Below are 20,781 nucleotides of genomic sequence, written 5' to 3' on the forward strand. Positions count from 1 at the left end.
TAATTTGGGGTGTTTGAGAGGGGGGAAAAGTAACGAATGTGCAACGAGCCTACATCGAGCAAATGATGATTTTGCAATCTTTGTACAAAATAGGGATAGAAATGTTCTAAAAAAGTCAAATACACCAACAAAACTAAGGTCCTTAACGTTTCACGAGCAGAAATCGGCGAGTATCATCCACGGCAGGTTTTGCAGCCCCGGAGCTCGAGGGGCATCTTCCAAGCGGTAACGTCTCTCGTTCTGTGGGAAACTCCATAGCTGCATTTAAGGGAGAAAACGCTTAAGAGACGTGTGCTTGGGTGTGCGTACATGTGTATGTATACAATACCGACGTGTAAATATTCAGGAGAAAAATTCAGGAGAAAAAATAAAGACGGGACAAAAACGGAACCGGGGCCAGCCCAGGGTACGTGTTACACCCGAGAGGGGGACCGGTGGGATGCGAGCCGGGGGAGCCCTTCCACCCAGAGGTGCGGTAGCGTGAGTGCTGGCGTGGGGAGGGGAAGAGGCCCTCCCCCCCCCCCCCCCGCAGTCCTCCTCGCCCGCCTCTTCACGGCACCCACGTTTAAGTGTTTTCCAGGGAAACCTCGTGGCGAGATTCAGGGCGGGTTTTATCTTCAGGCGAAGCAAGCGGGCTGTGCTGATCTCAGGGCAGATCATGTTCCTTTTTGTTGTCAGGGGAGGAAAAAGGACAAAAAAGAGGAACTGGCCGAGTTTCCCACTGGCACCGGGGCGGGGGGGGGGAGGGCGGCGCACGGCCCGGCCGGCAGGGGGCGCTCCCGGGCGGGGCGCCGCACCTGTGCGGGCGGGGCGGGGCGGGGCGGGGGGCGGGCGTACCTGGCGGGGGCGGGGCGGGGGGGGTACCTGGCGGGGGCGGGGCGGGCCGCAACGCACCTGCCCGCGGCCCCGCGGCGCTGCGCGGGTCGGGGGCTGCGCGGCGCGGAGGCTGCCGGCAGCATGGCCCGCCTGCTGGGCACCCTGCGCAGCTCCCAGCCCGTGGCGCGCTTCCAGCGCCGCTGCGGGCTCTTCCCCGCCGGCGAGGAGGGCGGCGGCGACCCCGCGGAGGGGGGTCGGGACCGCGGCGCCTGCAACGGCGCGGCCGCCCGGCGCCGCCCGGCAGCCGCCGGCCGCGGCCCCCGGCCGCAGGTGAGTGCCGCGGGGGAGGGGAGGGGGGGAGCGGCCGGGCACGGCCGTGACTCAGCAGAGCCGCCCCCCGCGGCCGTGCGCGCCGGGGCTCCCCGGGGGGTCCCCGAGGGGGAGGGGGCGCCGGGGCGCGCTGCGCGGGGCCGCGGCCCGGCATCATCCCGGTCCCGCCGGGGAGGCGTTTCTGGGGTTCTCCGCTCCCCCCCCCCACTCCCCTCTATCGTCGGCGCCCCCGAAATGAAGCAGTCGGTGCGAGCGGGGGTCTGCCTGCGGCGGTGCCCGGAGGAGCTCCGCGGCAGCGCTGCCTCTCCCCGGGACGCGCGTTTTCCCGTGGGCAGCGGCTGGGAGCGCGGTCCCTCCGTCCGGGGGGCTGCGGCCCTTCGCTGATCCACGGCTGCTCGCTGGGACGGGGGAGCTCTGCCCGCCGTCGCCCCCGGCCGGGCCGGTGCCGGTCGGTTTCCCTCTGCTGCGGCCGGGGTTCTGGCGGAGGCAGGGCCCCGCTCTTTGTGCCTCCCGCCGGCCAAGCAGGTCACGGCGTTTCATGGCACGGTCTGCAATTCCCTTGTGTATCTGAAGGGAACAGGGAAGGGCGTGACGCAACCCATGTGTACAGGTTGGATAACCTGCTTTTTCTCTTACTGTAATGACTTTAATTCGTTAGCAGATCGCTTTGTGGTGCCTTTCGGAAAGGAGGTGTGAGAATTGTCTTCCAAACTCTACCTGCAAAATAAACACGGGCCGGCCGTGAACGCCGCGGCTCTACCAGTCCTCCCCTCTCGTACTATTTTTACCCGTCCCTGTTCTACATCCAGTGCTTGGTTTCCCATTTCAAGCATCTAAAATTCATCACCAGCCGCTGTTTGACTCTTTCTCAATTAGAAGATAAGGACAATCGGCGTAGTCCTTCAGTCTGTTCACTTCTGAACTACAGTAAACTATTTTCAGTAAATTATGCAGATAATTCACTAAAAGATTTGTTTTCACTACTTGCTGTTGAACGGTGACATGATTAATGTAACAGTATTGATACTAAAACCCTGTCCAAGTTAATGCTCCATGAACGGAGCCGTTCACTTCACCTGGAGCAATTGTTTAGGGTTTCACAAAACAAGAAACAGCTACCTTTACTGAAGGGTGAGTATGTCCTGGGTAAGGCTTCGTGAGACCCGGAGGTAAAAGCAGAAGAGTTTGTTTCCACGTAATTTGGACACTCGCTTCTGAAACATGTGAAAGTTGGGTTCAAATCCAAAGAAAATGGAGATGGGAGTAATGGCTTGGCCGATGTTTCGATGAAGTGCTAGAATTATGAAGACAGACTCTCTCTGCCCCTGTGAAAATCCATTTATACAAAGACGGTCTTCTGCAACCTGCCAGGTGATGCAGAAAGTGAATTTGGATCTTCCTTATGCCAAAAAATGCACTCGCTGCTCTGTTGCTAAATGAACTGGGGTTGCCCTGATGTATCTGCAAAGAAGTGGAGGAGTCTAGTACACGTAGCGAAGTCTTTGGCCGTAAACTCTCCATGGACAGTGGCATTTTCTTGTTCTTGGCTGCAGGCAGGTGCTTGAGCACTGCCCCTGCATCTCGCTCCTGGTGACCTTGGATGGCTCTGTGCTCAACTTGAGCATCCCTTTCTGAAGCTTGGGGCTTTCGAAGTCTGTATTATCAGGACAGGAGGTTTCTATGAGGCTGTATTACTTTCTCTTTACTGTCACAATGCAGTAGTCTTAAAAGCTTTCAGGTTCTTCTGTGTAGGTTCTTGAATGATCAGTAGGTTATACCTGTGAAAACAGAGTATATGATTGAGTGCTTGAGCGAAGAAGACGTGAACGGCTGGCCAGATGCTGGGGCTGTCACAGCTCCATCTCCCTCGGACATTCCCCTTTCTTCTGTGCCAGCTCTCAGCCCCCCGCATCTGATGTGGGCTGGATCGTGGGCCACGGTGGCCCGGCTGGAGGGACTCTGGGGAAAAGGGAGCTGAGGGCTACCGGCTGGTGGTGGTTTGGGAGGGGATGGGCACCCCTGGTAGGGACGGATGCCATACTGCATGGAGAGACGGGGATCCCTCAGGAGGGTAACAAGACAGGACAGCTCATGATCTGGGAGAAGGAGGCCTCTAACTACCTGCATGCATTTGTTGCCAGCAGTGCTACTCGTGATGCATCAGTGTCTTCTTTTATGTATAACCTGTTGATTATAAGTGGGTTTTTTTTTAAAAAAAAAAAAGTTAGCAAGGCCTCATTACAGTGGTCAGCAGCGCAGTGAGTGGCTGTATTTCTGAATCTTTGTAATGCAGTCCCGTCTGCCCCGCAGGAGCTGCCCTGAGATGACAAGACAAGGAATGAAATGCTTAGATGTGACAGCGAGGGCTGCGTGTTTCTTAAATATTTGAATCGGTTGCTTAGCCCATGTTCTTGATGTTCCCTTGGTTACCAGATCAGCTAGAAACACTTTTTAATACGTCAAGTGAGAACTCGGGTATCTGAGGATGATACGAAACGGTGCTAGTCCAACGCGCTAGCTGGAATCATGCCCTGGCTTGGACTTAATATTGAACCCATGGGCTTTTAGTGAAGGAACTGTTGGGTTTTATTACTACGGAAGACAAGACAGTAAGTTCTTGTAATTATCCTGTCTCTAGCTAATACTTCTTTTTCTGCACTCCTCTCTAATATTAGTTTGTTTCACAGGGAATTTCTTTCTGAATCTGCTTGGAAGATACCTTTTCCTGACGTTCTGTATGAAGCCCTCGAGTTGCACACTTAAAAATACTGACCAACTTTCTGAAGACTTGTCCAGTTTTAGTGAGTGGCCAAATAAATGTTACATATATTTAAAAAGTAGAGTTCTGCTTATCTGTAACCTCCTGATGGACTTTTGCTCCTGAAATTGATAGCCTGAATTAAAGGGAACAACAACAACAAAAAAATCTCTCATTCAGAGTTCTCTGTAGAGATTTGTTTGTTTTTCTCCACTCTTCCCAGATGCTTTATCATCTCTTGAGATCTATCTTTCTGCCTTTGGAAGAGTACAGTCCATGTTTACTCTGTAGTTATACCTTAACTGTCAGAACTGCTCCGAACTGGTGCAATGTTTATAAACTGCCTGATCACGTTCAGTGATTGTATAGTTCTTGGTGGTGCCTTAGGTGAGACGGCTAATAACCAGGATACCAGCAAGGTGATGGTAACAGAAACGGAAAAGGTAGGTAAAAACTGCACATCCGCCTGAGGTGTATTGCAATCCCCAAAAATGTAGTTAATTACTGGCAAGACATAGATGACAGCACTGCTTTTGCTGTGATGGAATGTCTGGTAATGTGAAGTAGACTTGCTCTGGAGCTTGAGTCAAAGTCTCTCTTCTGTGGTGTTCCCTTCCAATAGATTTTTGCATCAGCCTCAGAGTCTTGCTTTTCCTTTTTAAATCGTATTACTGGCTTACTTGGTTTCACGTTGTTTCCCTTTCCATGCAGCAGTAAGTTGACAGTAGCTAAGGTAGGTTCAGCAGGTGAGACAAACCCTTGTGAGAAAAGCCCATGAGCACCATTAGGAGAGCTGGCAGCAAGGCATTTCTGCCTCAAGTGCTAGTGCTTTGTCCTCCTAGAGAATATGGCTGAACTTTTGGAAGTTCCTCAGTTTGGAGCTGCAGCTGGAGAAACAGGAGGTCCAGATTCTTATTTCGATGGGCTGAGCACGAGGCTCACGTTCCTCAGCATCGTTCCCGCTGCTCTGGTACTTTGTGTTCAGTTCTCCCCTACCCGGTGTGGCGGCCGAGGGAGCTTGCCTGTCTTGCACGTGTCCGATTTTTGTTTTAAGGTTTCCGTGGGAAGCAGCTGGTAGGGGACGTTGTTAGTCTGTATGAACGAGACTGTTTCATCGGATGGTTTTGGCCAGCCCTGTGGGTGATGGTCCTTTGGAAGATGACGGTACAGTTGCATCCAAGATTCATGTAGCGTGCGGCAACCCTGTGTAGATCTGTTAGTGCTGGGTTTGCCGCTCCTCAGCGAGAAGACCAGTGTCCCCCTCTGGAGAACAGGCAGCAAAGCTGGGCCCGTGCCATTTGTTACCAGTGTCTAGTCATCTTCTAGATCTTGCTGCAGAAACGCCTGATGCTAACAACGTTTTGTGAAACCTCAACTTGCTGATTGTAATGGGTATCCTGCGTGGCTGTGCGGTGCCTGCTGCTGAGGGAGCTGCTGCCGGCGAGGTGGGTGGCGGTGCAGGGGGCATGCTAGGGGCTGTGCCGGGAGCCCGAGTCGTTACGCCGGTGATTAGGTGCTTCGTGACTCAGCGCTTCCCGGCCCACAGCCTGAGTCATCTTTTTGGAGGCTGCTGGACCTCGTAGCGAGGAGCTGTCAGGATCCTAGGATTAATTCCAGTACTTGGAGGTGAGCCACTTACTGTTTTACAATTCTGCTGAATGTCTTAGGCCATTAGTTCAGATATCAACGGGAAGAATAAAAGCTCATCTGCTGTTATTTTTCTCCTTTGGGTCTCTGGAGAACAGGAATAGGTCTGACGAGCGAGGGGCCAGAGAAAATCTGTTCTCCCTGGAAAATTCCTTTGGACAGCTGGTTCTTCTACTTCACCTTGTGCATATGCTCTGCAGGGAGTATTTATGGGTCATCTGGGCAATGGAAGGTGACTATTGACTGCTACGGCAAGTAAATCTGAGGTCTAGAATGTACAGGTAGCGTTGCCTAAACCATGAGATTTTTATTTAAAATGGCTATTCAAGTTCCTGCTTTACAGGGCTTCATATCAATTCAGTATAGTTAGCACCTGTAACTTATTTTTCCAAGGTAAACTGATACTGGTCTAGATTTAGAGGTATGTGAATGCTTTAATATAGGGTTACATTGCTAATTTATTACTATCTTATTGTATTACTATATTTGTGAATATTTATTACTAGATGTAAAAAAAAAAAAGTATGTTTAATCCTTCCTTTTGAAGACAACTGGCTGTTGCAAGCTACTGCTAATAAGAGTTCCCTGAGCCTGCCAGTTCTGGTACGCACGAAGCTGTGTGATCATCCTGTGACAGCAGACCAGGTTGTTGTTATCCCCTTTGCAGCTAGCTCGACTTGACATAATTATATCTGCTTACTTATGCTAACCAGTTTAATTAGGTGTATTGCCTTCAGTGTTCCCTATTTCTCTGTGCAAAGGGAGGGCGTTGAGATACTGTATTTTCCAGGAGAGGCGCGTCAGGCACCTCAGTCGTGCCACAAAGACCGAATGTTTGCATGGGAAAGGGCTCAGAGGCGTTAGCAGCAAGGAGCCTGTTCCCTGACAAATGTAAGGCCCGTGGACCAGGATGTGTGGCACAAAGCAGAGGACAGAATAAGCAAAAGACTGTAAGAGGGGTCTAGGGAGGAGGAGGGGGGATGTACGGCAGTGCGGCTGTGATGCCAGTGTCGCCCCTACCTGTGAGGTGCCGGGGTGAATAGTGAACTGGCACAGACTGAAGCCTTAAACCTTGCAAGCATGTGCCGAGCGGTGCTGGCGCGTGGAGGCTGCTGGGGTGCCAAGGGGGCTTCAGCCACAGAGTCACTTGTTCAGCGGCATAAGAGATCCTGGCCGTCTGCTTGAACAGCGCTTGTCGGTGACATCGGGTCACCCGTTGGTCTCCTTGTGTGTTTCCCCGTTGGAAACAGAGCTGACATGGGCATGGCCTGCACTAATCGCAACTAATAATGAGGCAGCGAGTGAATTGAGAACGTCTTATCTACTGCTCTCGTCCCCAGGGGCTGGCTGGCTGCTGAGGTGTCCTCCAGCATGCCTCTCTACAGTCACGGCTGCAATTTGAACGCCGTGTCCCTTCCTGTTTACAGTGGTCTCTGCCTTCCAGGGGCACATCTACCTGGGACTGGCGTATTTACAGTGACAGTTAACTTGAAGCCTTATTCGGCACTGCCTTAGGAAACTGCTCTTTGACTTGAATCCTGGAACTATCTGCTGGGGAAACAGTCAATTCTCCTTGTGCCGTTGCCTAATTATAACAGATTATAAAGAAATAATAATTTAGTTGTCTGAAAATGGTACGGTGTTACTCTGCCCATTTATCTTCCAGAAGCCTTGCCGCTCCGTGCCTCTCAAAATAGACCTCTACCGTGGAAACGATCTTTGTGCAGAAGCCGGCTGACTGGGTTCATGATGCTGCTGGGTGGAAATACGTGACTAATCTACGGTGTCAAATTTCCAGGCTATAGTTAATTTCTAAAAGCAAGTCTTAAGATGAGAACAAGCATTTTGCTATGAGAAGAAACACAGTATTGAAGTCCTTGGTCACTTGGCTATTCCCGTATGCTTCTGTTGGGTTAGGCTGCCGGCCGCCGGGAGCTCCCCAAACCCAGGCGTGCTGGGGGAAAAAGCAAAGTGAGGGGCTTCCCACTCTTCTTTCTCCAGATCTCTGGAGAGCAGCCTGGGTATCTAGCAGCCGTGCAGGTCCTAGCAACGCTCTGACTCATGTGTTTTGGCAGGAAGTCAAAAAGGAGAGGTGGCGGTGCTCGCAGGGAGCTGGCGTGTGGGCAGGGTGGCCGTCTAATGCTGTGCGGTTTGAAAACTGTTGTTGTGTGACACATCCTTCTCCTATCCAAAACCACTTTCAGTAACACTCAGCCTTTGGAGATATGAAATATGGTTGAGTTTCAGAGGCATTTTTTTTTGATCTCCGCTTTGAAGCAGGAGTCCCCCTCCTTCTGAGCCGTCGGCAATTTCCTTTTTCTGGTCCTTAACTCAAGCTTGCCCCCGCCTCTGTCCACAGTCATTGCAGCTACCTAACCCTTAAAATTACTTCCTCGGACACTTTCAGGCGTAGGCTCCGTGGTGCACCTCACAAAATTGCCATCTAATTCTCACAAATTAAAATGCAATTAAACAAACCTGTTCTCCCACTGTAAGTCAGGGAGGAAGGAAGCCTTTTCCTTCCGCCCTTCCCTCTCCTGCCTCTCTCTTGCCCTGTTACTTCCTTATTGCACAAATCAGCCAGTTCTTCCAGGAGTGTAGGAGGATGCTGAAGCACGTGGAAGCTCACCCACCAGTTTTGTCGGGGGCACCTGAAACAGCCGTGTCCAGCCTGCCTAACCTCTGGCCGGCAAAGCAGGGCTGGTCGTCGCCTGCTGAGAGGATGAAGGAGGTGAGCCGCCTTCACAGTGCTCATCAAGAAGTAGATGCACGCAGCCCTACTTATGCTGGTGTTGTGCGGCTTTCTTGGTATGAAACTCCTGTTGATGCTCATCAGAGATTAAAAACAAAAGCGTTAAGAACTGCATGTCCGAGGAGTTACTCGGGCAACTGGAACAGCCGTGAGAGGGACAACTTTCCATAAAGAGAGTGCAAGGAAATAAAGACAAAGGCATTACCCTCCCTGTCGGGGATGTGTGTATAGGTGTTTGCTCACAAGTCTGAAGACCGTGGTGGAAGGTAGACCTCTTTGGGTTTCTCTGAATGATACTGGGGGAAAAGGGCTGAAACATCATTCCGATACCATGAGGCCACTGTGTGGAGAAGATCAGATGATCTTGCCTTTTTGTTAGCAACTAGCACAAGCTCCAAAGCATATGAGCTGGTAGGAATCATGGATGTCAACTCTCCAGGCATCTGCTAAGAAAGGAATATATGAAATTGAATGGCCTGCGAGTTTGAGTGCCACGAAGAACACATTTTGATGGAAAACGATGAGTACAGATGCTCTTCAGAATAGGTTTTATAGCCACACGGAAGTAACTAGCTGGAAATGTAGGTGTGAGAGGCACGCTGCCTGTGAGATGAATTTAGGAGGAGCTGCGGGTAGACTGGAGGACAAGAACAGAAATCAAATAGTCTCATCAAGATGAAGGTATGGTTGGAAACTGACTTTATTCAATAGGTGCAGATACCTATTGAACAAGCAGGTGTAATAAATACTCAACTACAGAATGGGAAGCAATAGGCTTTCGTGGAGAAAAAAGGTATTAGAGGAGGTCACAGGTTGAGCATGGTTCAATGGTGGCACGCTATTCTGAAAACAGCCTGCAAAATGAATGAAATTGTGCAGGACTATTCCTTCAGCATTACCGTGTCACGTCTGATCTTTGGGCACCATAATTCAAGGCAGGCACGTTAAGTGCTGTGTCTGGAAAATGCTAAATTTCTTCTGTAAGAAATACCAGGCGATTAAGCAGTGGAAGAGAGGACAGTTACGTCCTTTTTGAACGCTTGTAACAAGCTTCTCCCATGTCAGCCTTCGGAGGAAGGAACCAATTTGTTCCTTGTCTGCAGTAGATAAGTAAATAGCCATCAGTTTACATTTCAGTGAGAAAGTTTCAGGCTAGGTGTCAAGGAGAGCAAAGCACACGGAGATTGCCTGGAGCAAGCAGTGGAGCCTCCACCATCGGCATCAGTAAGGACAGGTTAGACAAACTTCTGTCAGAGTGATGGGACTGTAAACTGTCTGTCCTTGGTGGACAGGCTGGACTAGACTTTGGTGAGGCTGTCTTTCAGGAAACACGAGGCTGTCCTTCCAGCTGACTGCAGGCATAGTCCTTCACGAGCAATCCCAGTCTCGTTAGCAGCCATTCCCCTGTGTCTCTGAAAGAGACTTACGGGCTTTTCTTTTTTCTTTTTTTAATTAAGAAGGCTTTCTTTTAGGAAGACGACATAATCAATTTTTTCCTTCATTGAGTCTTCCTGTTAATTGCCGAAGCAAGTGCTCTGTCAACTCTAGTCTTATTTTATTCCACTTTATATTGAAATGACTTGGCAGATTCTGTTACATCTACCTGTGTTCCTTTAACAGAAACAGCATCATGTGTCCTCTCTGTGGAAAATGATTCCTGCGAAGAAGTCCTGAGAAGCAGCTTGAGAGCAAAATTGCAGAAGTTTCAGCGTATACAGGGACTTATGACTCAGTACCATAGGGCTGTTCGAAGAATTTAGAAAAAGAATCCCAGATTGTCTAATCAAACTTTTTCATGTCTTATTCTGTGCAAATGTTATGAGTCACCTTCCCTTTAGCAGGTAAGTCAGGATTTCTGGCCATCACTGCAGGAAGGGGTTCCTCTTATGTTACTTCAAGAGCAATGTATAGAAATATAACTTATAATTCAGTCTACCTCCCGGGTACTAATGAGAGCGGAAGGGAAAATAATCTGAAGATTAAAAAAATGAAATCTTCAGGGATAAACTGAGGTGTCTTAACTATGTCCTGGACCCGTCCTAGCTGCGGTGTGCTGAGTGTGTGTTGATCATGCAGGTGTGTGTATCTGTCTCAGCTGACCGCCCTTTACAGACTGAAGGGGGAAACTTTGGATGAAGATGCACTGACGTTAAGAGGTGATGAATGGTGCGACATCGATTGGGCGAGCGTTGTGCCCGGCGTGGCAGCACTGGTGGGAGTCCTGGACGCACCTTTCCTGTTTCCCACTTGACTGGTCTCAGCCTTTGGTCCTGCAAAGCCTGGCCCATTTCAGCCTGACAGCTTCCAGCCGTCCCTGGTGCCGCTGGCCGTGCGGCACTGCTCTGCTGAAGTACCTTGCTGAGAGCTTTACATAATGGCCTTTTTTGGTGCTTTGAATGAATTAAGAAACTACTGAAATGCTACCAGAAGTCCACCTGATTTTTGGACTCCCTGCTTGTCCTGTGCCTGAGACTACTGAAAGCATTATGGTTGTCTGGCTTGAAGCTCGCACGTTGTTACTTCTCATGCAGAGATTGTCTTGCTTCTGCATCAAATGATGATCCAAGGCCATGTCCCTAATCATTATGCCATTAGTGCATGCCACTACAAATGCGTGCGCAACAGCTGCGAGTTGGACATTGCCTACTTGCGTAGTAAACAAGCCCTCTCTGCTAATAGCAGAGCTGGTCAGAACTTTATAGCGTTGAAGGAGGGTTTTCTCGTGATTTCTGTTTGTCGCCATCCCCACGTTTCTCGGGTTTCAGTTAGCTCTAGGTGTCTCTTCAACAACAAGGACGCTATATAAACCTGGACAACTCTTGTTAACTGGCTGCATCGCATTCGGGGGGGGGGGGAGAAAATAATTACCTGATTAAAAGCGCTTGAACAGGGCGGGAAGCTGCACATGGATATGAGCTGGGTTAGGTAAGCTTTTCGTGCCTTGGGACTCCTTATGTGCATTTTGTAGGCTCTGTGTGCTACTGCCTTCCCCTCTGCTCTCTTTGACATCTCTGCAATTCCTTCCGTGTGTCTGTATCCCTCCTTTGCTGCCTCCTCCCTCGCCACCGGTCCTGTGCCCCCAACCCCTCCCTGCGAGGGGCTCACGGCCACACCAGGATCTCTCACTGGGGCACAGCCCCTTTTTCCTGGCCACCCTGTTCTTCCATCTTGGAGCGGTGAGTTTCTAGCGTTGGTGCTCCCAGGAGAGGTGAATGCATAGGTGCTGGAGATGTTACTGGTGATGTTACTGGCTGCTCTCAGCTGGATCTTCAGAAAACTCTGAGATTGTTTGACACTTAGCTGTGCAGATGGATGGAAGAGCTGAAGCCTTTGATATCGTGGGTTTTGCTTTTTCTTATTTTTCCACAATCGGATCACCGGTACCTAATTTTTGGTTGTGACGTGATGGGTTGTTTTATTAACGGGGTACAGTTAAGAAACATAGAAGTGACGTAAAACTGACCGCTTATACAGAATACTGCAATACAGAAGGCTTTTTCCCCACCGGTTATGCTCCACACAGTACTGCACTGCGGGACTGGATTGTCTGATTTCTGTTGTCTCCGTGTACAGCAGCATCTAGACAGGAATTTTTGGCTTTTTATTCTCGTGCCTGGTCTTTGGTGGTTTCTCTAAATTTTGTGCCTTTTTGCAGCATAAAAAACTCCCCTCCCTTAAGTGAGAGGTATCGCAATGCATTAACTCGGGGCTTTGGGAGGGAAATTCCTGATCTTCTGCAAGGCAATTCTGTTGGAAGGGAAGCAAGGGACTTCAAGAACTTTAATTAAACATGCACGTGTTCTGAAAGATCCAAAGTAATTGAGAGCTGAGAACAAAACGTTGGTTAATGGTGTCTCTGGGTCAGGGCTCTGAGCCTTAGACGTCTGATGCTGCGAAGCTTGTCTCTAGAGACAGGGCAGGGAAAGCCGGCGCCCGACAAGAGAGATCCTACAGGAATTGGAAGGAGTGGTATCTTTACATGGGTTTTTTTTGTCTTGTGGGGGGTATACCTCTGCCTAAAAATACATTTTAAATCCATTACATTAGTGGTTCAGCTGCTGTTCCTTTACTTCAGCTATAAAGGCTAAATGTTCTTTATGTATGTGCTGTCTGAAACGATGGATTCCTGCCGTACTGTGTCATTGTGTTAGTATCTCCCAAGGGTCACCAGGGTGGTGGTTTGATCTGCTCTGCTGGCCCTGTTGTTACCGCTCCGCAGGGAGACTTTGGGGATGCTCCCACGCTCCGGGGGAGGTTGGGTGGGTGCTGCGGCAGCGTAGGGGCTGTCCTCGGACCCCCGAGCGTGCGTGGGGCAGCGCCTGCCGTGGGTGACCCACCCGTGACCAGCGTGCAGAGATTGAGAAATTAGGGTGTCCTGCAAGAGCCATTTTCTGTGCCAGTACTTCAGGTGAGTATTTAATTTATGGAGACTCACATGAATGTGTGAGTCTCTTGTAATTTGAGCAGTTAAGTTTTTTCAAAATAGATATTTTATAGTTGATGAGAAGGGTCATTTGTGTGAAATTACCTGTCGTCTGTGTCTGCGAATGTCGTGGCTTATTACACCTTGCTTCTGAAATGTTCTTAAAATTCTGACATTCTCTACAGCCTTAATTACTGCCCATTAAAACGTCTCTGATCCAGACGGAATAGTGACGGAGATGGATGGAGGGGCTGACTCATTGAAAGTCTTCAGAGGTTGTGGAAGGCATCAGGTCACTTCAGTGCATTAAATACAAACAAGTCTAAAGATCCAGGGTTATTTAAAAGTAGAGACTGAATAAACTTCTGAGAGTGTTAGAAGATGCTAAATGTTCACACAAACAATTGTAATGGCTTTTTCCTGCACTGGAGTTAGAATGAGGATAAAAAGGGAAGGCGCTTCACAAAGCACAGTAGTCTTTGCTTTCTGCAGAAATAATGGATATAAATAGTAAATGTGAGCTAACTGCTGCAACGGAACGTAGACCTCTCATGGGCCAGGGTACAAAGGTGCACGGGGTGGACTTTCTGTACTTACAATGCTTTAGGATCGCAATGAATGAAAATGTCGCTTTTTTTATTACCATACACTACCTAAAATGAAGTGGAGCGATTGTGTGATACCTTGCGTGCCTAACACGTGGCTGTTACCGTCGTGTGTCACAGATGTGATCTGTTTGTCCCCTGCCTCACACGTTGGGCTGTCCACAGCTGCTGGTGTAGTGTTTAAAAAAAAAAAAAGGTGTTTAAAAAAACAACCAAACAAAACCCCCCAAACAACTGGGGAGTGATTTCTGATAGGAAAAGAAAAGAAGAAAGAAAAAAGAAAGGTTTTAAAAATCATGTGGAAAGACTTGGTCCTGCCTTCTGCCTGGAAATATTAACTCCAGATTTCTTTTAGAACCTGAAGAATTATTCCCCCCAAAAAAAACCCCAAACAAACAGATTACTGGAATTAGAAAGTCTTATCCCTCATCCCACGAGTCCAAGTCTAAAAGAGTTACCTTAGGGATATGTCTGATCATCTTTGATCTAAAGCACACGAGCACGTAATTCCTAATACATTGGAGACTGATGCTTAATTGAGGAATTAGCGATGCCAGAAGAGAGCTTTCTTTGGGGCAATGTGCGTATGGCCAAATGCGGTTTCAGGATCTCAGGCAGAAGCGTCGGAGCTGCTAATTGCACTGGGGGTGTTTTCGAAGTGGCGTATGAGACTCGAGACACTTAGGCTGATTGCTCTGTTATTCAGCCATAGCATACTGCTGAATGATCTTAGAGGGATGCCAGTAACTCATCTGTGACCTCTATTACTAATACCTGGGGGAACGCTCCTGTCACCCCAGTCTTTCAAAAGCGTTGACTCATCTTTTCTGTTTATTGATGCAAAAATCAATTTAAATGTGGTGTTGGGGTTTTTTTCTGTGGTAGGTGAATGGATGCAACTTCTTTCCATCTTGCTTTTGTTGTCTTCATGCGGTTTGCCTCATCTCCATTGAAAGCAGATTAAGGGACTGGAACTTCTAATGGTTTTTATGATGAGTCACAGATGCATGTCTAGACTCCTTAGATGATTTTTACATTTTCTCACTGGCACGTAGGATGAAAATTTCTCTCTGGTAGATTAGTTATACAGTCAAGTCCAAGCATAATAGTTTTCCTCTTAGAAGAGTTTTAGGAGCTTATGTCAAAGCTATATCTTAACTTAGTGTGTCTATGCTGAAACCTTCATGATCCCTTCTCAGCTCTCATCCTTAGGAAGTTCTTTCACCTCGTATTTACACAGCCAACTTCTTATTTTTTATTGTTTTTTCTTTTTGGGGAGATGGAGAGAGACTAGATTGGCTCCCTTGCTCCTGCCCCCAAATCAAAAATCCTCTTCATATATATCTCCTTTTTTCCAAAGTGTACAGGTGTTTAAATAAAATGCGATTCACTTGCATGTTGCTCCTGCTAACAGGCTGGGAGGCTTCTTAGTGGTCTACTAGTCCCAAACGGCAGCAACAGCAAACCTCGCCGCAAGTGACCAAAGTCGTGGCCTTAATAATATACGCTGTCGTGTGGCTTCCCGGCTCCGGCGGGCTGGGTGCAGCCTTTTAGAAGAGAGAAAAACAAGTATTTTTAGGTGGGGTGCATCTAATGAAATCATCTAGTTGCCAAATCCAGAGAGCAGTGAAATCCGTAGCTTAATAAAATGAATAAAGTCCTAAACAGTTTGCAATGTATCTCCTGTTTAAGGAGACAACCTGCCTGTTGTGACTTAAAGACACTGGAGGTGACAGGGGCAGCTCTTCTCTCTGCCCGCTCCCAGCCTTGTTTCCCCCGGATCAGCTCATGCAGCGGCTGTAACTGAGCCAGCTCAGGTGTACGGGCTGTAGCTTACAGCCGTGGCGGTTCAGCGCGGGGCGATACGATGAGCGTCCCGCCGTGGGGGAACGCGGGGTCGGAAGCGCCCGCAAGAGCCCGGTGTTGAGGGCGGTGGAGGGGATGCTGATACCAGCGGCACCCGACGGCAAATTTCAGGGACTAGCGGGGTAAGCTTTGCCTGCTATAATGAGGCAAATTTAAAATGAAGTGGTTCAGTAATTGCAGTTTACTTTTTTCATCTCAAAACACATTTCCAGCGAAAGCAACGGTGCCTCTTTTTATCTACAGATGTAGAAACTTCAGAATTAACGCATCGGTACCCGTTCTTAAATATACTTGATTTCCTTGGAGGAAAAACTGATCCGATCTCCCGGAAATCTTTGTCAATGTGACTGCTACCCTTAGTTAGTTTGAATAGATTTCTGATCTGCAGGAAATGTAACTGAGCCATCGCTGTAGTCTTCATTTTACTATAAAAATTGAACTTCATTTCCTGACGCTTGTTCCAACAAATTATTTGGTTTAAGGGCTGGTAACTGTAACAGTTAAATTATCTTACATGTTTTATATAATTTGCTAATTCACTAAAACTTTCTAAAATCCTTTCATTTCCAGGGTTGCGCGCAGAAGTATATTGTGAAGAACTACTTCTACTACTACTTGTTCAAGTTTTCAGCTGCTTTGGGTGAAGAGATTTTTTATATCACTTTCCTTCCATTTACCTACTGGAACATAGATCACTCTGTGTCTAGAAGGATGATAATTATTTGGTCTGTAAGTATTTCTATGACTTAAACACGTACTTGTTAATTCTGTAACTGTAGCAAATGAATATTTAAGAGTAAGAATAACCCCTCAAACAAACAAAATCCCTTCAAACAAAAAAAAGCTAACGTTATTTAGACGTGTGACTCGTGCGTTTGTGAAGCAGAGGCATTGCGACGCTGAGAGAGGAGGCGAGAGGCATTAGCTGACGCAGGTTGTCTGTTCGTCTCCGGTACGTCTTGCACTGACTTATTTTTTCAGCCCAACAACTGACTGAGCTGCTTTTGATGGGGTTTGCACAGAAGAGTTGGGAAAACACCTCCTTCCCAAGCTATCATGGTATTTTAAGGATCCTTCTTTATAACTTTAGGAAATCTTTCTCTTACCCCGATTTCTTCTGCATAACCTGTTCATATAGTTCTGGTTCAGTTGAAATCAGTATAAACCTAATAGGAAGGGGATTGCAGGCTGCAGCAGAATAAACAGGGTGCTTCTGCAGTCACTTTGGGGGGGGAATCAGATTCTCTGTTGAAGGCTAAGACTTAAAAGCATTGATTTTTGTTAACGCCAGAGCATTCTCAAATTAACTGGCTTCAGCATTGCTTCAGCCTTCACAAATGCGGTTTGGGGTGTCCAGAATAATGTATTTCCATTCTGGCACTGGAAACCAGTAGATAACCAGGCATTTCAATCTGGGAATGGCTGTTGTTTTGTCGCTGCCACTGCTCATCTTGGTATCGATCAGATCTTTGCTGCCCAAATAAGACCGTTTTAGAACAGAGAAGGGAGGTAGGAAGCATCTCTGGCAGATGGCAGACCCTGGAGGTTTAGCTGTCAATCTACATCGATTTAAGAAATTGAAGCTTGTTAAAAACTTGGATGCGAGCTTTGTTTCTTTACAGTGAAGCTTCTCCTTGACTTAGTCAATTCTGGTTAATAATATTCTGTCTTTTGTCCAAATAATATGATGGGAAATAAAAACAATCCGAATTGGCTCATACCCTTCAAACGCACCCGGCCTTGGACCGAAGGCATCAGTCGTTCTGTGCCAGTAACCCTAGTCGATACATTTTATAAAGAGAACATGAAAAATAACTTGCGGATGAAATTTAGGAGTAGGTGGACACTGTATAATTAGAGTTGGGTTTTGGCCAGGAGTACACCTACTGCTTCTGGAAACGTGCCACAGAAGATGATAATTGGTAGTCACTGCCTTCTGGGTTTGCATATTGCTCAAAAAATGACTCTTTAGAGCTCCTCACGTGCCTTTCTGCAGACTTGCCTTGCCTTTACCTTGCAAGGGGTCCGTCTGAGTACTGGCCAGATCTAGGCTGGTTTAATTAGAGTATTCAAGCGTGTGATATTACGATTATTAATATTATTCTTTGACTTCGGGAGTTCTGGAGTTGCATTTTATACTGAAAAGGAGAAGCTGTTTTAAATACACAGACTTGTGACAATCTGCAGTTTAAAAACATTTTAATTATACGTAATTGTGAAATGGCTAAAAACGTCTGTGCAGGCTATGTGTTAACGTTATGGCAAGCTCGGCTGGGTGGCTTATTTGCTGGCGAGCAGGCTGTGAACAGGCACCGGCGTTCGTGGTGCTGTAGGTGGTGTCGGTCTGTCTTAGACACCTTGGTCGTGTACGCGACAGCAGAATCGGCTTAGCTGCACGGGAAATGCCAAGGTGCTCGGTGTGACAAAGCTGTGCTTTTAACTTACTGGAAGGTTTTTGGCGATAGCACTGGAAGGACGCCTGTCTGGCGACACCGCGGTGAGCAGGAGTGCAGATCCGCAGGCTATCTGCAGTTCAGAGTTTTAAAGAAATGCTTCTGTTTCGGCACGGATGACGATGTGGGGCGGAGAACAGCCGTGTTAGATGAAAGTAAAAATCCAGGTAGCCCGATAGTCTCTGACAACAGCTGCCGGTAGAAGGCTGGGAAGAGCACTAAGGGGCAAGTGCAGCACCCAGGCACGGTCTGCAGGAGGCTCTTACCCAGCTGGGGAAAGGAGCTGGTATCGGACGGAGAGCCCTAAGGAGAAGGTAGTGGTAGTTCCCTTTTAACACTGTTTGGGATGAGGAGAGGTTGTTAGTGAAGCTCCCAGGGAGGGATGATGGACCAGCAGTGACTTCTTCGTGAGCCTGGTGCAAAGCGCACGGGTACGTTGGGAACACGCGCTGGTAAAACCACGTCGGGCAGGGATGGTCGTGACGAAGGGGGTTAGACCACCGCCTGGGAGAAGTGGGCTTACCCTTGGGCGGTGGAGAAACAGAAGTGGTACGGAGTGTGGTGCTTCATTTTGTGCTATTGGGGACTTAAACCTGTGAGTTTCGGCTGCGAGGTGGAAATGACAGGGTCGGGGTCCCAGGATGAATCAGGGGAGTTTCTTCCCTTAAAAATGAAAGCAGTATTAGTGCTGTTTACAAGGCCTTCCTGCCATCTTATCTGTCATAGTTTATGCAGAGCCAGTCCCCCACATTTGAGAGAGATAAATTCGAACTGGAGCAGGGCCAGGGATGATTAGGGAACAGGCTATTTTCTGAGCAGAGACTGAAAGCTTAGATAAGTCCCTAACAAAATGAAGTCGGAGAGAGAATGGGGCTGGCTGTAAACGCCAGGGGAAGGAAGGAGCTTCTTAAAATAAAAGTACAGTCATGAGGAGAAACATGCATAAGACAGTTGTAAATAAGCTAAGTTGAAGCTGACGGTTGTGAAATAGCTCTAGAAGGGTGAAGGGCAGTAAGAAAAACTACAAAGAGAGTTTACTTCAGCAGCAGCAGCAGCAGAGGAGTGGACTTGGTGCCCTGGGATGTCTTCTCCAGTCCTGGGTCCCCAAAACCGGCTGCTCGTGGCTTTCTGTTTAACTGGACGGCTCAGGGAAACGCTGGCTGCGGCCACATCCAGGCGCTTTGGGAGCTTAAAGCGGCACGTTGCGCTTCCACGGTGCCTGTCCTCCGAGTGTTCGCAGTATGTATGTATGCGTTACCTTTCCCTGTACGGATGGACAAGTGAAATAACAGCCTGAAACCTCCGGTCAAGATGCTGGGTCAGTGCCAAAGGCACCCTGGTGTCTTCGCTTCCCTTCTTCAGCTCTTTGCAGTGAACACCCTTGAATCTGCGCAGACGAGGCTTTGCCTGTGACTCTTGCTACTTCAACCAGGAAGCGCAGAGATGAAAAATAACTTCACGTGAACCAGCCCCTAAATGTACTTCAAATTTACCGCATGTCTCGGCTCGAAAGGTGAAAGTTCAGTTTGGTTTTTTAATCTCTGCACCCCTTCAGGGTTGAAAGCTTTATTTTGGTGTGGAATTTCAGCCTGGAAAAAAAAAATAGTTAACAGTTTCTGCTTGCCATTCAGCATGCTTGGAATTTGTTGTTGGTTTTTTTCAGGGTGTGTGGATGTAAAATGTACTCACACCTCTTTTAAGCCTAAAAAACTTTAATTTGTAGAATATAAGCAAGAGCTGGCCAACGTGGACTCTGTCGGGGCAGGTGTGAAAGCTGTCGGCGTATGACAGCGATAAGCTGCTCACCCAGGTGAAGGCGGCATCTCCGGAGGAAGGCAGGGTTTGGGTGGCTGGCGGTGCCAGGCGGGCACCCGCCGGGCTGCCTGTGCCCCTCGGGGCTCACCCCGGCTGGGGCCCAAGCGGTGCTGGGCGCAGCACGGGCAGGTCTGAGAAGGTCCTGGGTCTGAATCCGTGGCAATTTAGTTTCCCGTCTTGCTTTTCAGAGGAATAGTTTTCCAAAGGCTGTCAGCATTTAGTTACTTGGGAATGATTAGCCCTGAACTCTGGCTCCCGGAGTAACCAGGAGTTTAATAACCAGCAGGAATTTACCTGCAGTCACTATGGGTGGCAATTGAATCCTTGGATGCTGCTTTGAAAACGCGCTTTGCAGCAAACTCTGGTTTTAGTGGGTTTTGTGTGTGTGTTAGTTTTTGTGCTTTTGCAACACTTCACCAAAACGTTTTTGTGCTTTTGCAACATTTCACCAAAACAAGCTTGGAAGAGCTGATAAACATAGTCACTGGAAAGTCAAACTCTTTAAAGCTCCATATATTACACTGCATAAGAACATGTAAGACTGTATTCAAGCATGTCAGTAACTACAAAATGTCAGAATACAGAAATAAATGGTCCATGAAAGAAAATGCCATGTGCAAGATGATATGAAGTGTTTATTGAGAGAGAATTTTGTGCGTGCTGATAGCTGTACTCTACCCTTGAAGAAAAAGTGCCAGTGAAGCTTTCATAACCGAGATGCTGAATTAAGGTAAACACCGCGTACCTGATGTCAGTTCAAGACTGCTAAATTTCAGTCAGAATAATTTAAGGTGAAGTTTAAATTGGAAATGTTTTGTATTTCACTAGAACTACAAGGTGTAACAGTTTCTCAGTTTTAGGTGTTAGATGATAAACCAGATCAACGTGACAGCAGTTTTTCGTCCTACCAGGAGACTGCGGGCCCAAATGTCTCTTATTTAGACCCATCACAAGATAGCCAGCTATGTTATAGTTTTTGTCTGAAGACTTCTTTTAAAGGCAGAGTGAACGTCCTAGGACGTTGGTTGGTTATGCTTCTGGAGGCACGAGGCTCTCTTGATCTTCTTGTTCTGGTTTTGTTTTTCTGAAGTGTGACTTCAGAGAGCCAAAGTCCTCCCTCATATATATATGTGTGTGTACATATATACATATATATGTATATATGTATATTTTAAGAAGCTGTGCTGTCTCTTCCCTCCTCCTGTCCCCTGCTGCCCCTTGCCGTGACATGCACGCTGCGCTGCCGCTCAGCGCGGCACTGCTGGTGGTGGGCTGGAGACCTGCCTCGTGGATGTGCTGCTCACCTCGTGGATGTG

At 48.0% G+C, this 20,781-nt stretch overlaps 1 protein-coding gene and 1 long non-coding RNA gene across 3 annotated transcripts in view; both read left to right on the forward strand.

The window, feature by feature from the left end:
• Positions 1-945: 945 nt before the first annotated feature.
• Positions 946-20,781, forward strand: part of SGPP2 (sphingosine-1-phosphate phosphatase 2) — a 39,905-nt gene continuing 20,069 nt past the window's right edge. Inside the window, exons 1-2 of one of the 2 annotated variants that reach the window (XM_076340859.1) lie at positions 946-1,146; positions 15,768-15,926. In XM_076340859.1, the coding sequence (XP_076196974.1) occupies positions 958-1,146; positions 15,768-15,926 (348 nt within the window). In that variant the 5' untranslated portion in view covers positions 946-957. Of the gene's footprint in view, positions 1,147-15,767; positions 15,927-20,781 lie in introns of those variants that run through there. The other variant, XM_076340860.1, reaches the window with a different exon arrangement.
• LOC143161725 (uncharacterized) lies at positions 3,411-3,983 on the forward strand. Its single transcript, XR_012995588.1, has 2 exons — positions 3,411-3,755; positions 3,834-3,983. It is a non-coding gene; the product is annotated as an uncharacterized LOC143161725 (long non-coding RNA).

The sequence above is a fragment of the Aptenodytes patagonicus genome, chromosome 6 (genome assembly GCF_965638725.1).
Source record: "Aptenodytes patagonicus chromosome 6, bAptPat1.pri.cur, whole genome shotgun sequence".
Lineage (NCBI taxonomy): Eukaryota > Metazoa > Chordata > Aves > Sphenisciformes > Spheniscidae > Aptenodytes > Aptenodytes patagonicus.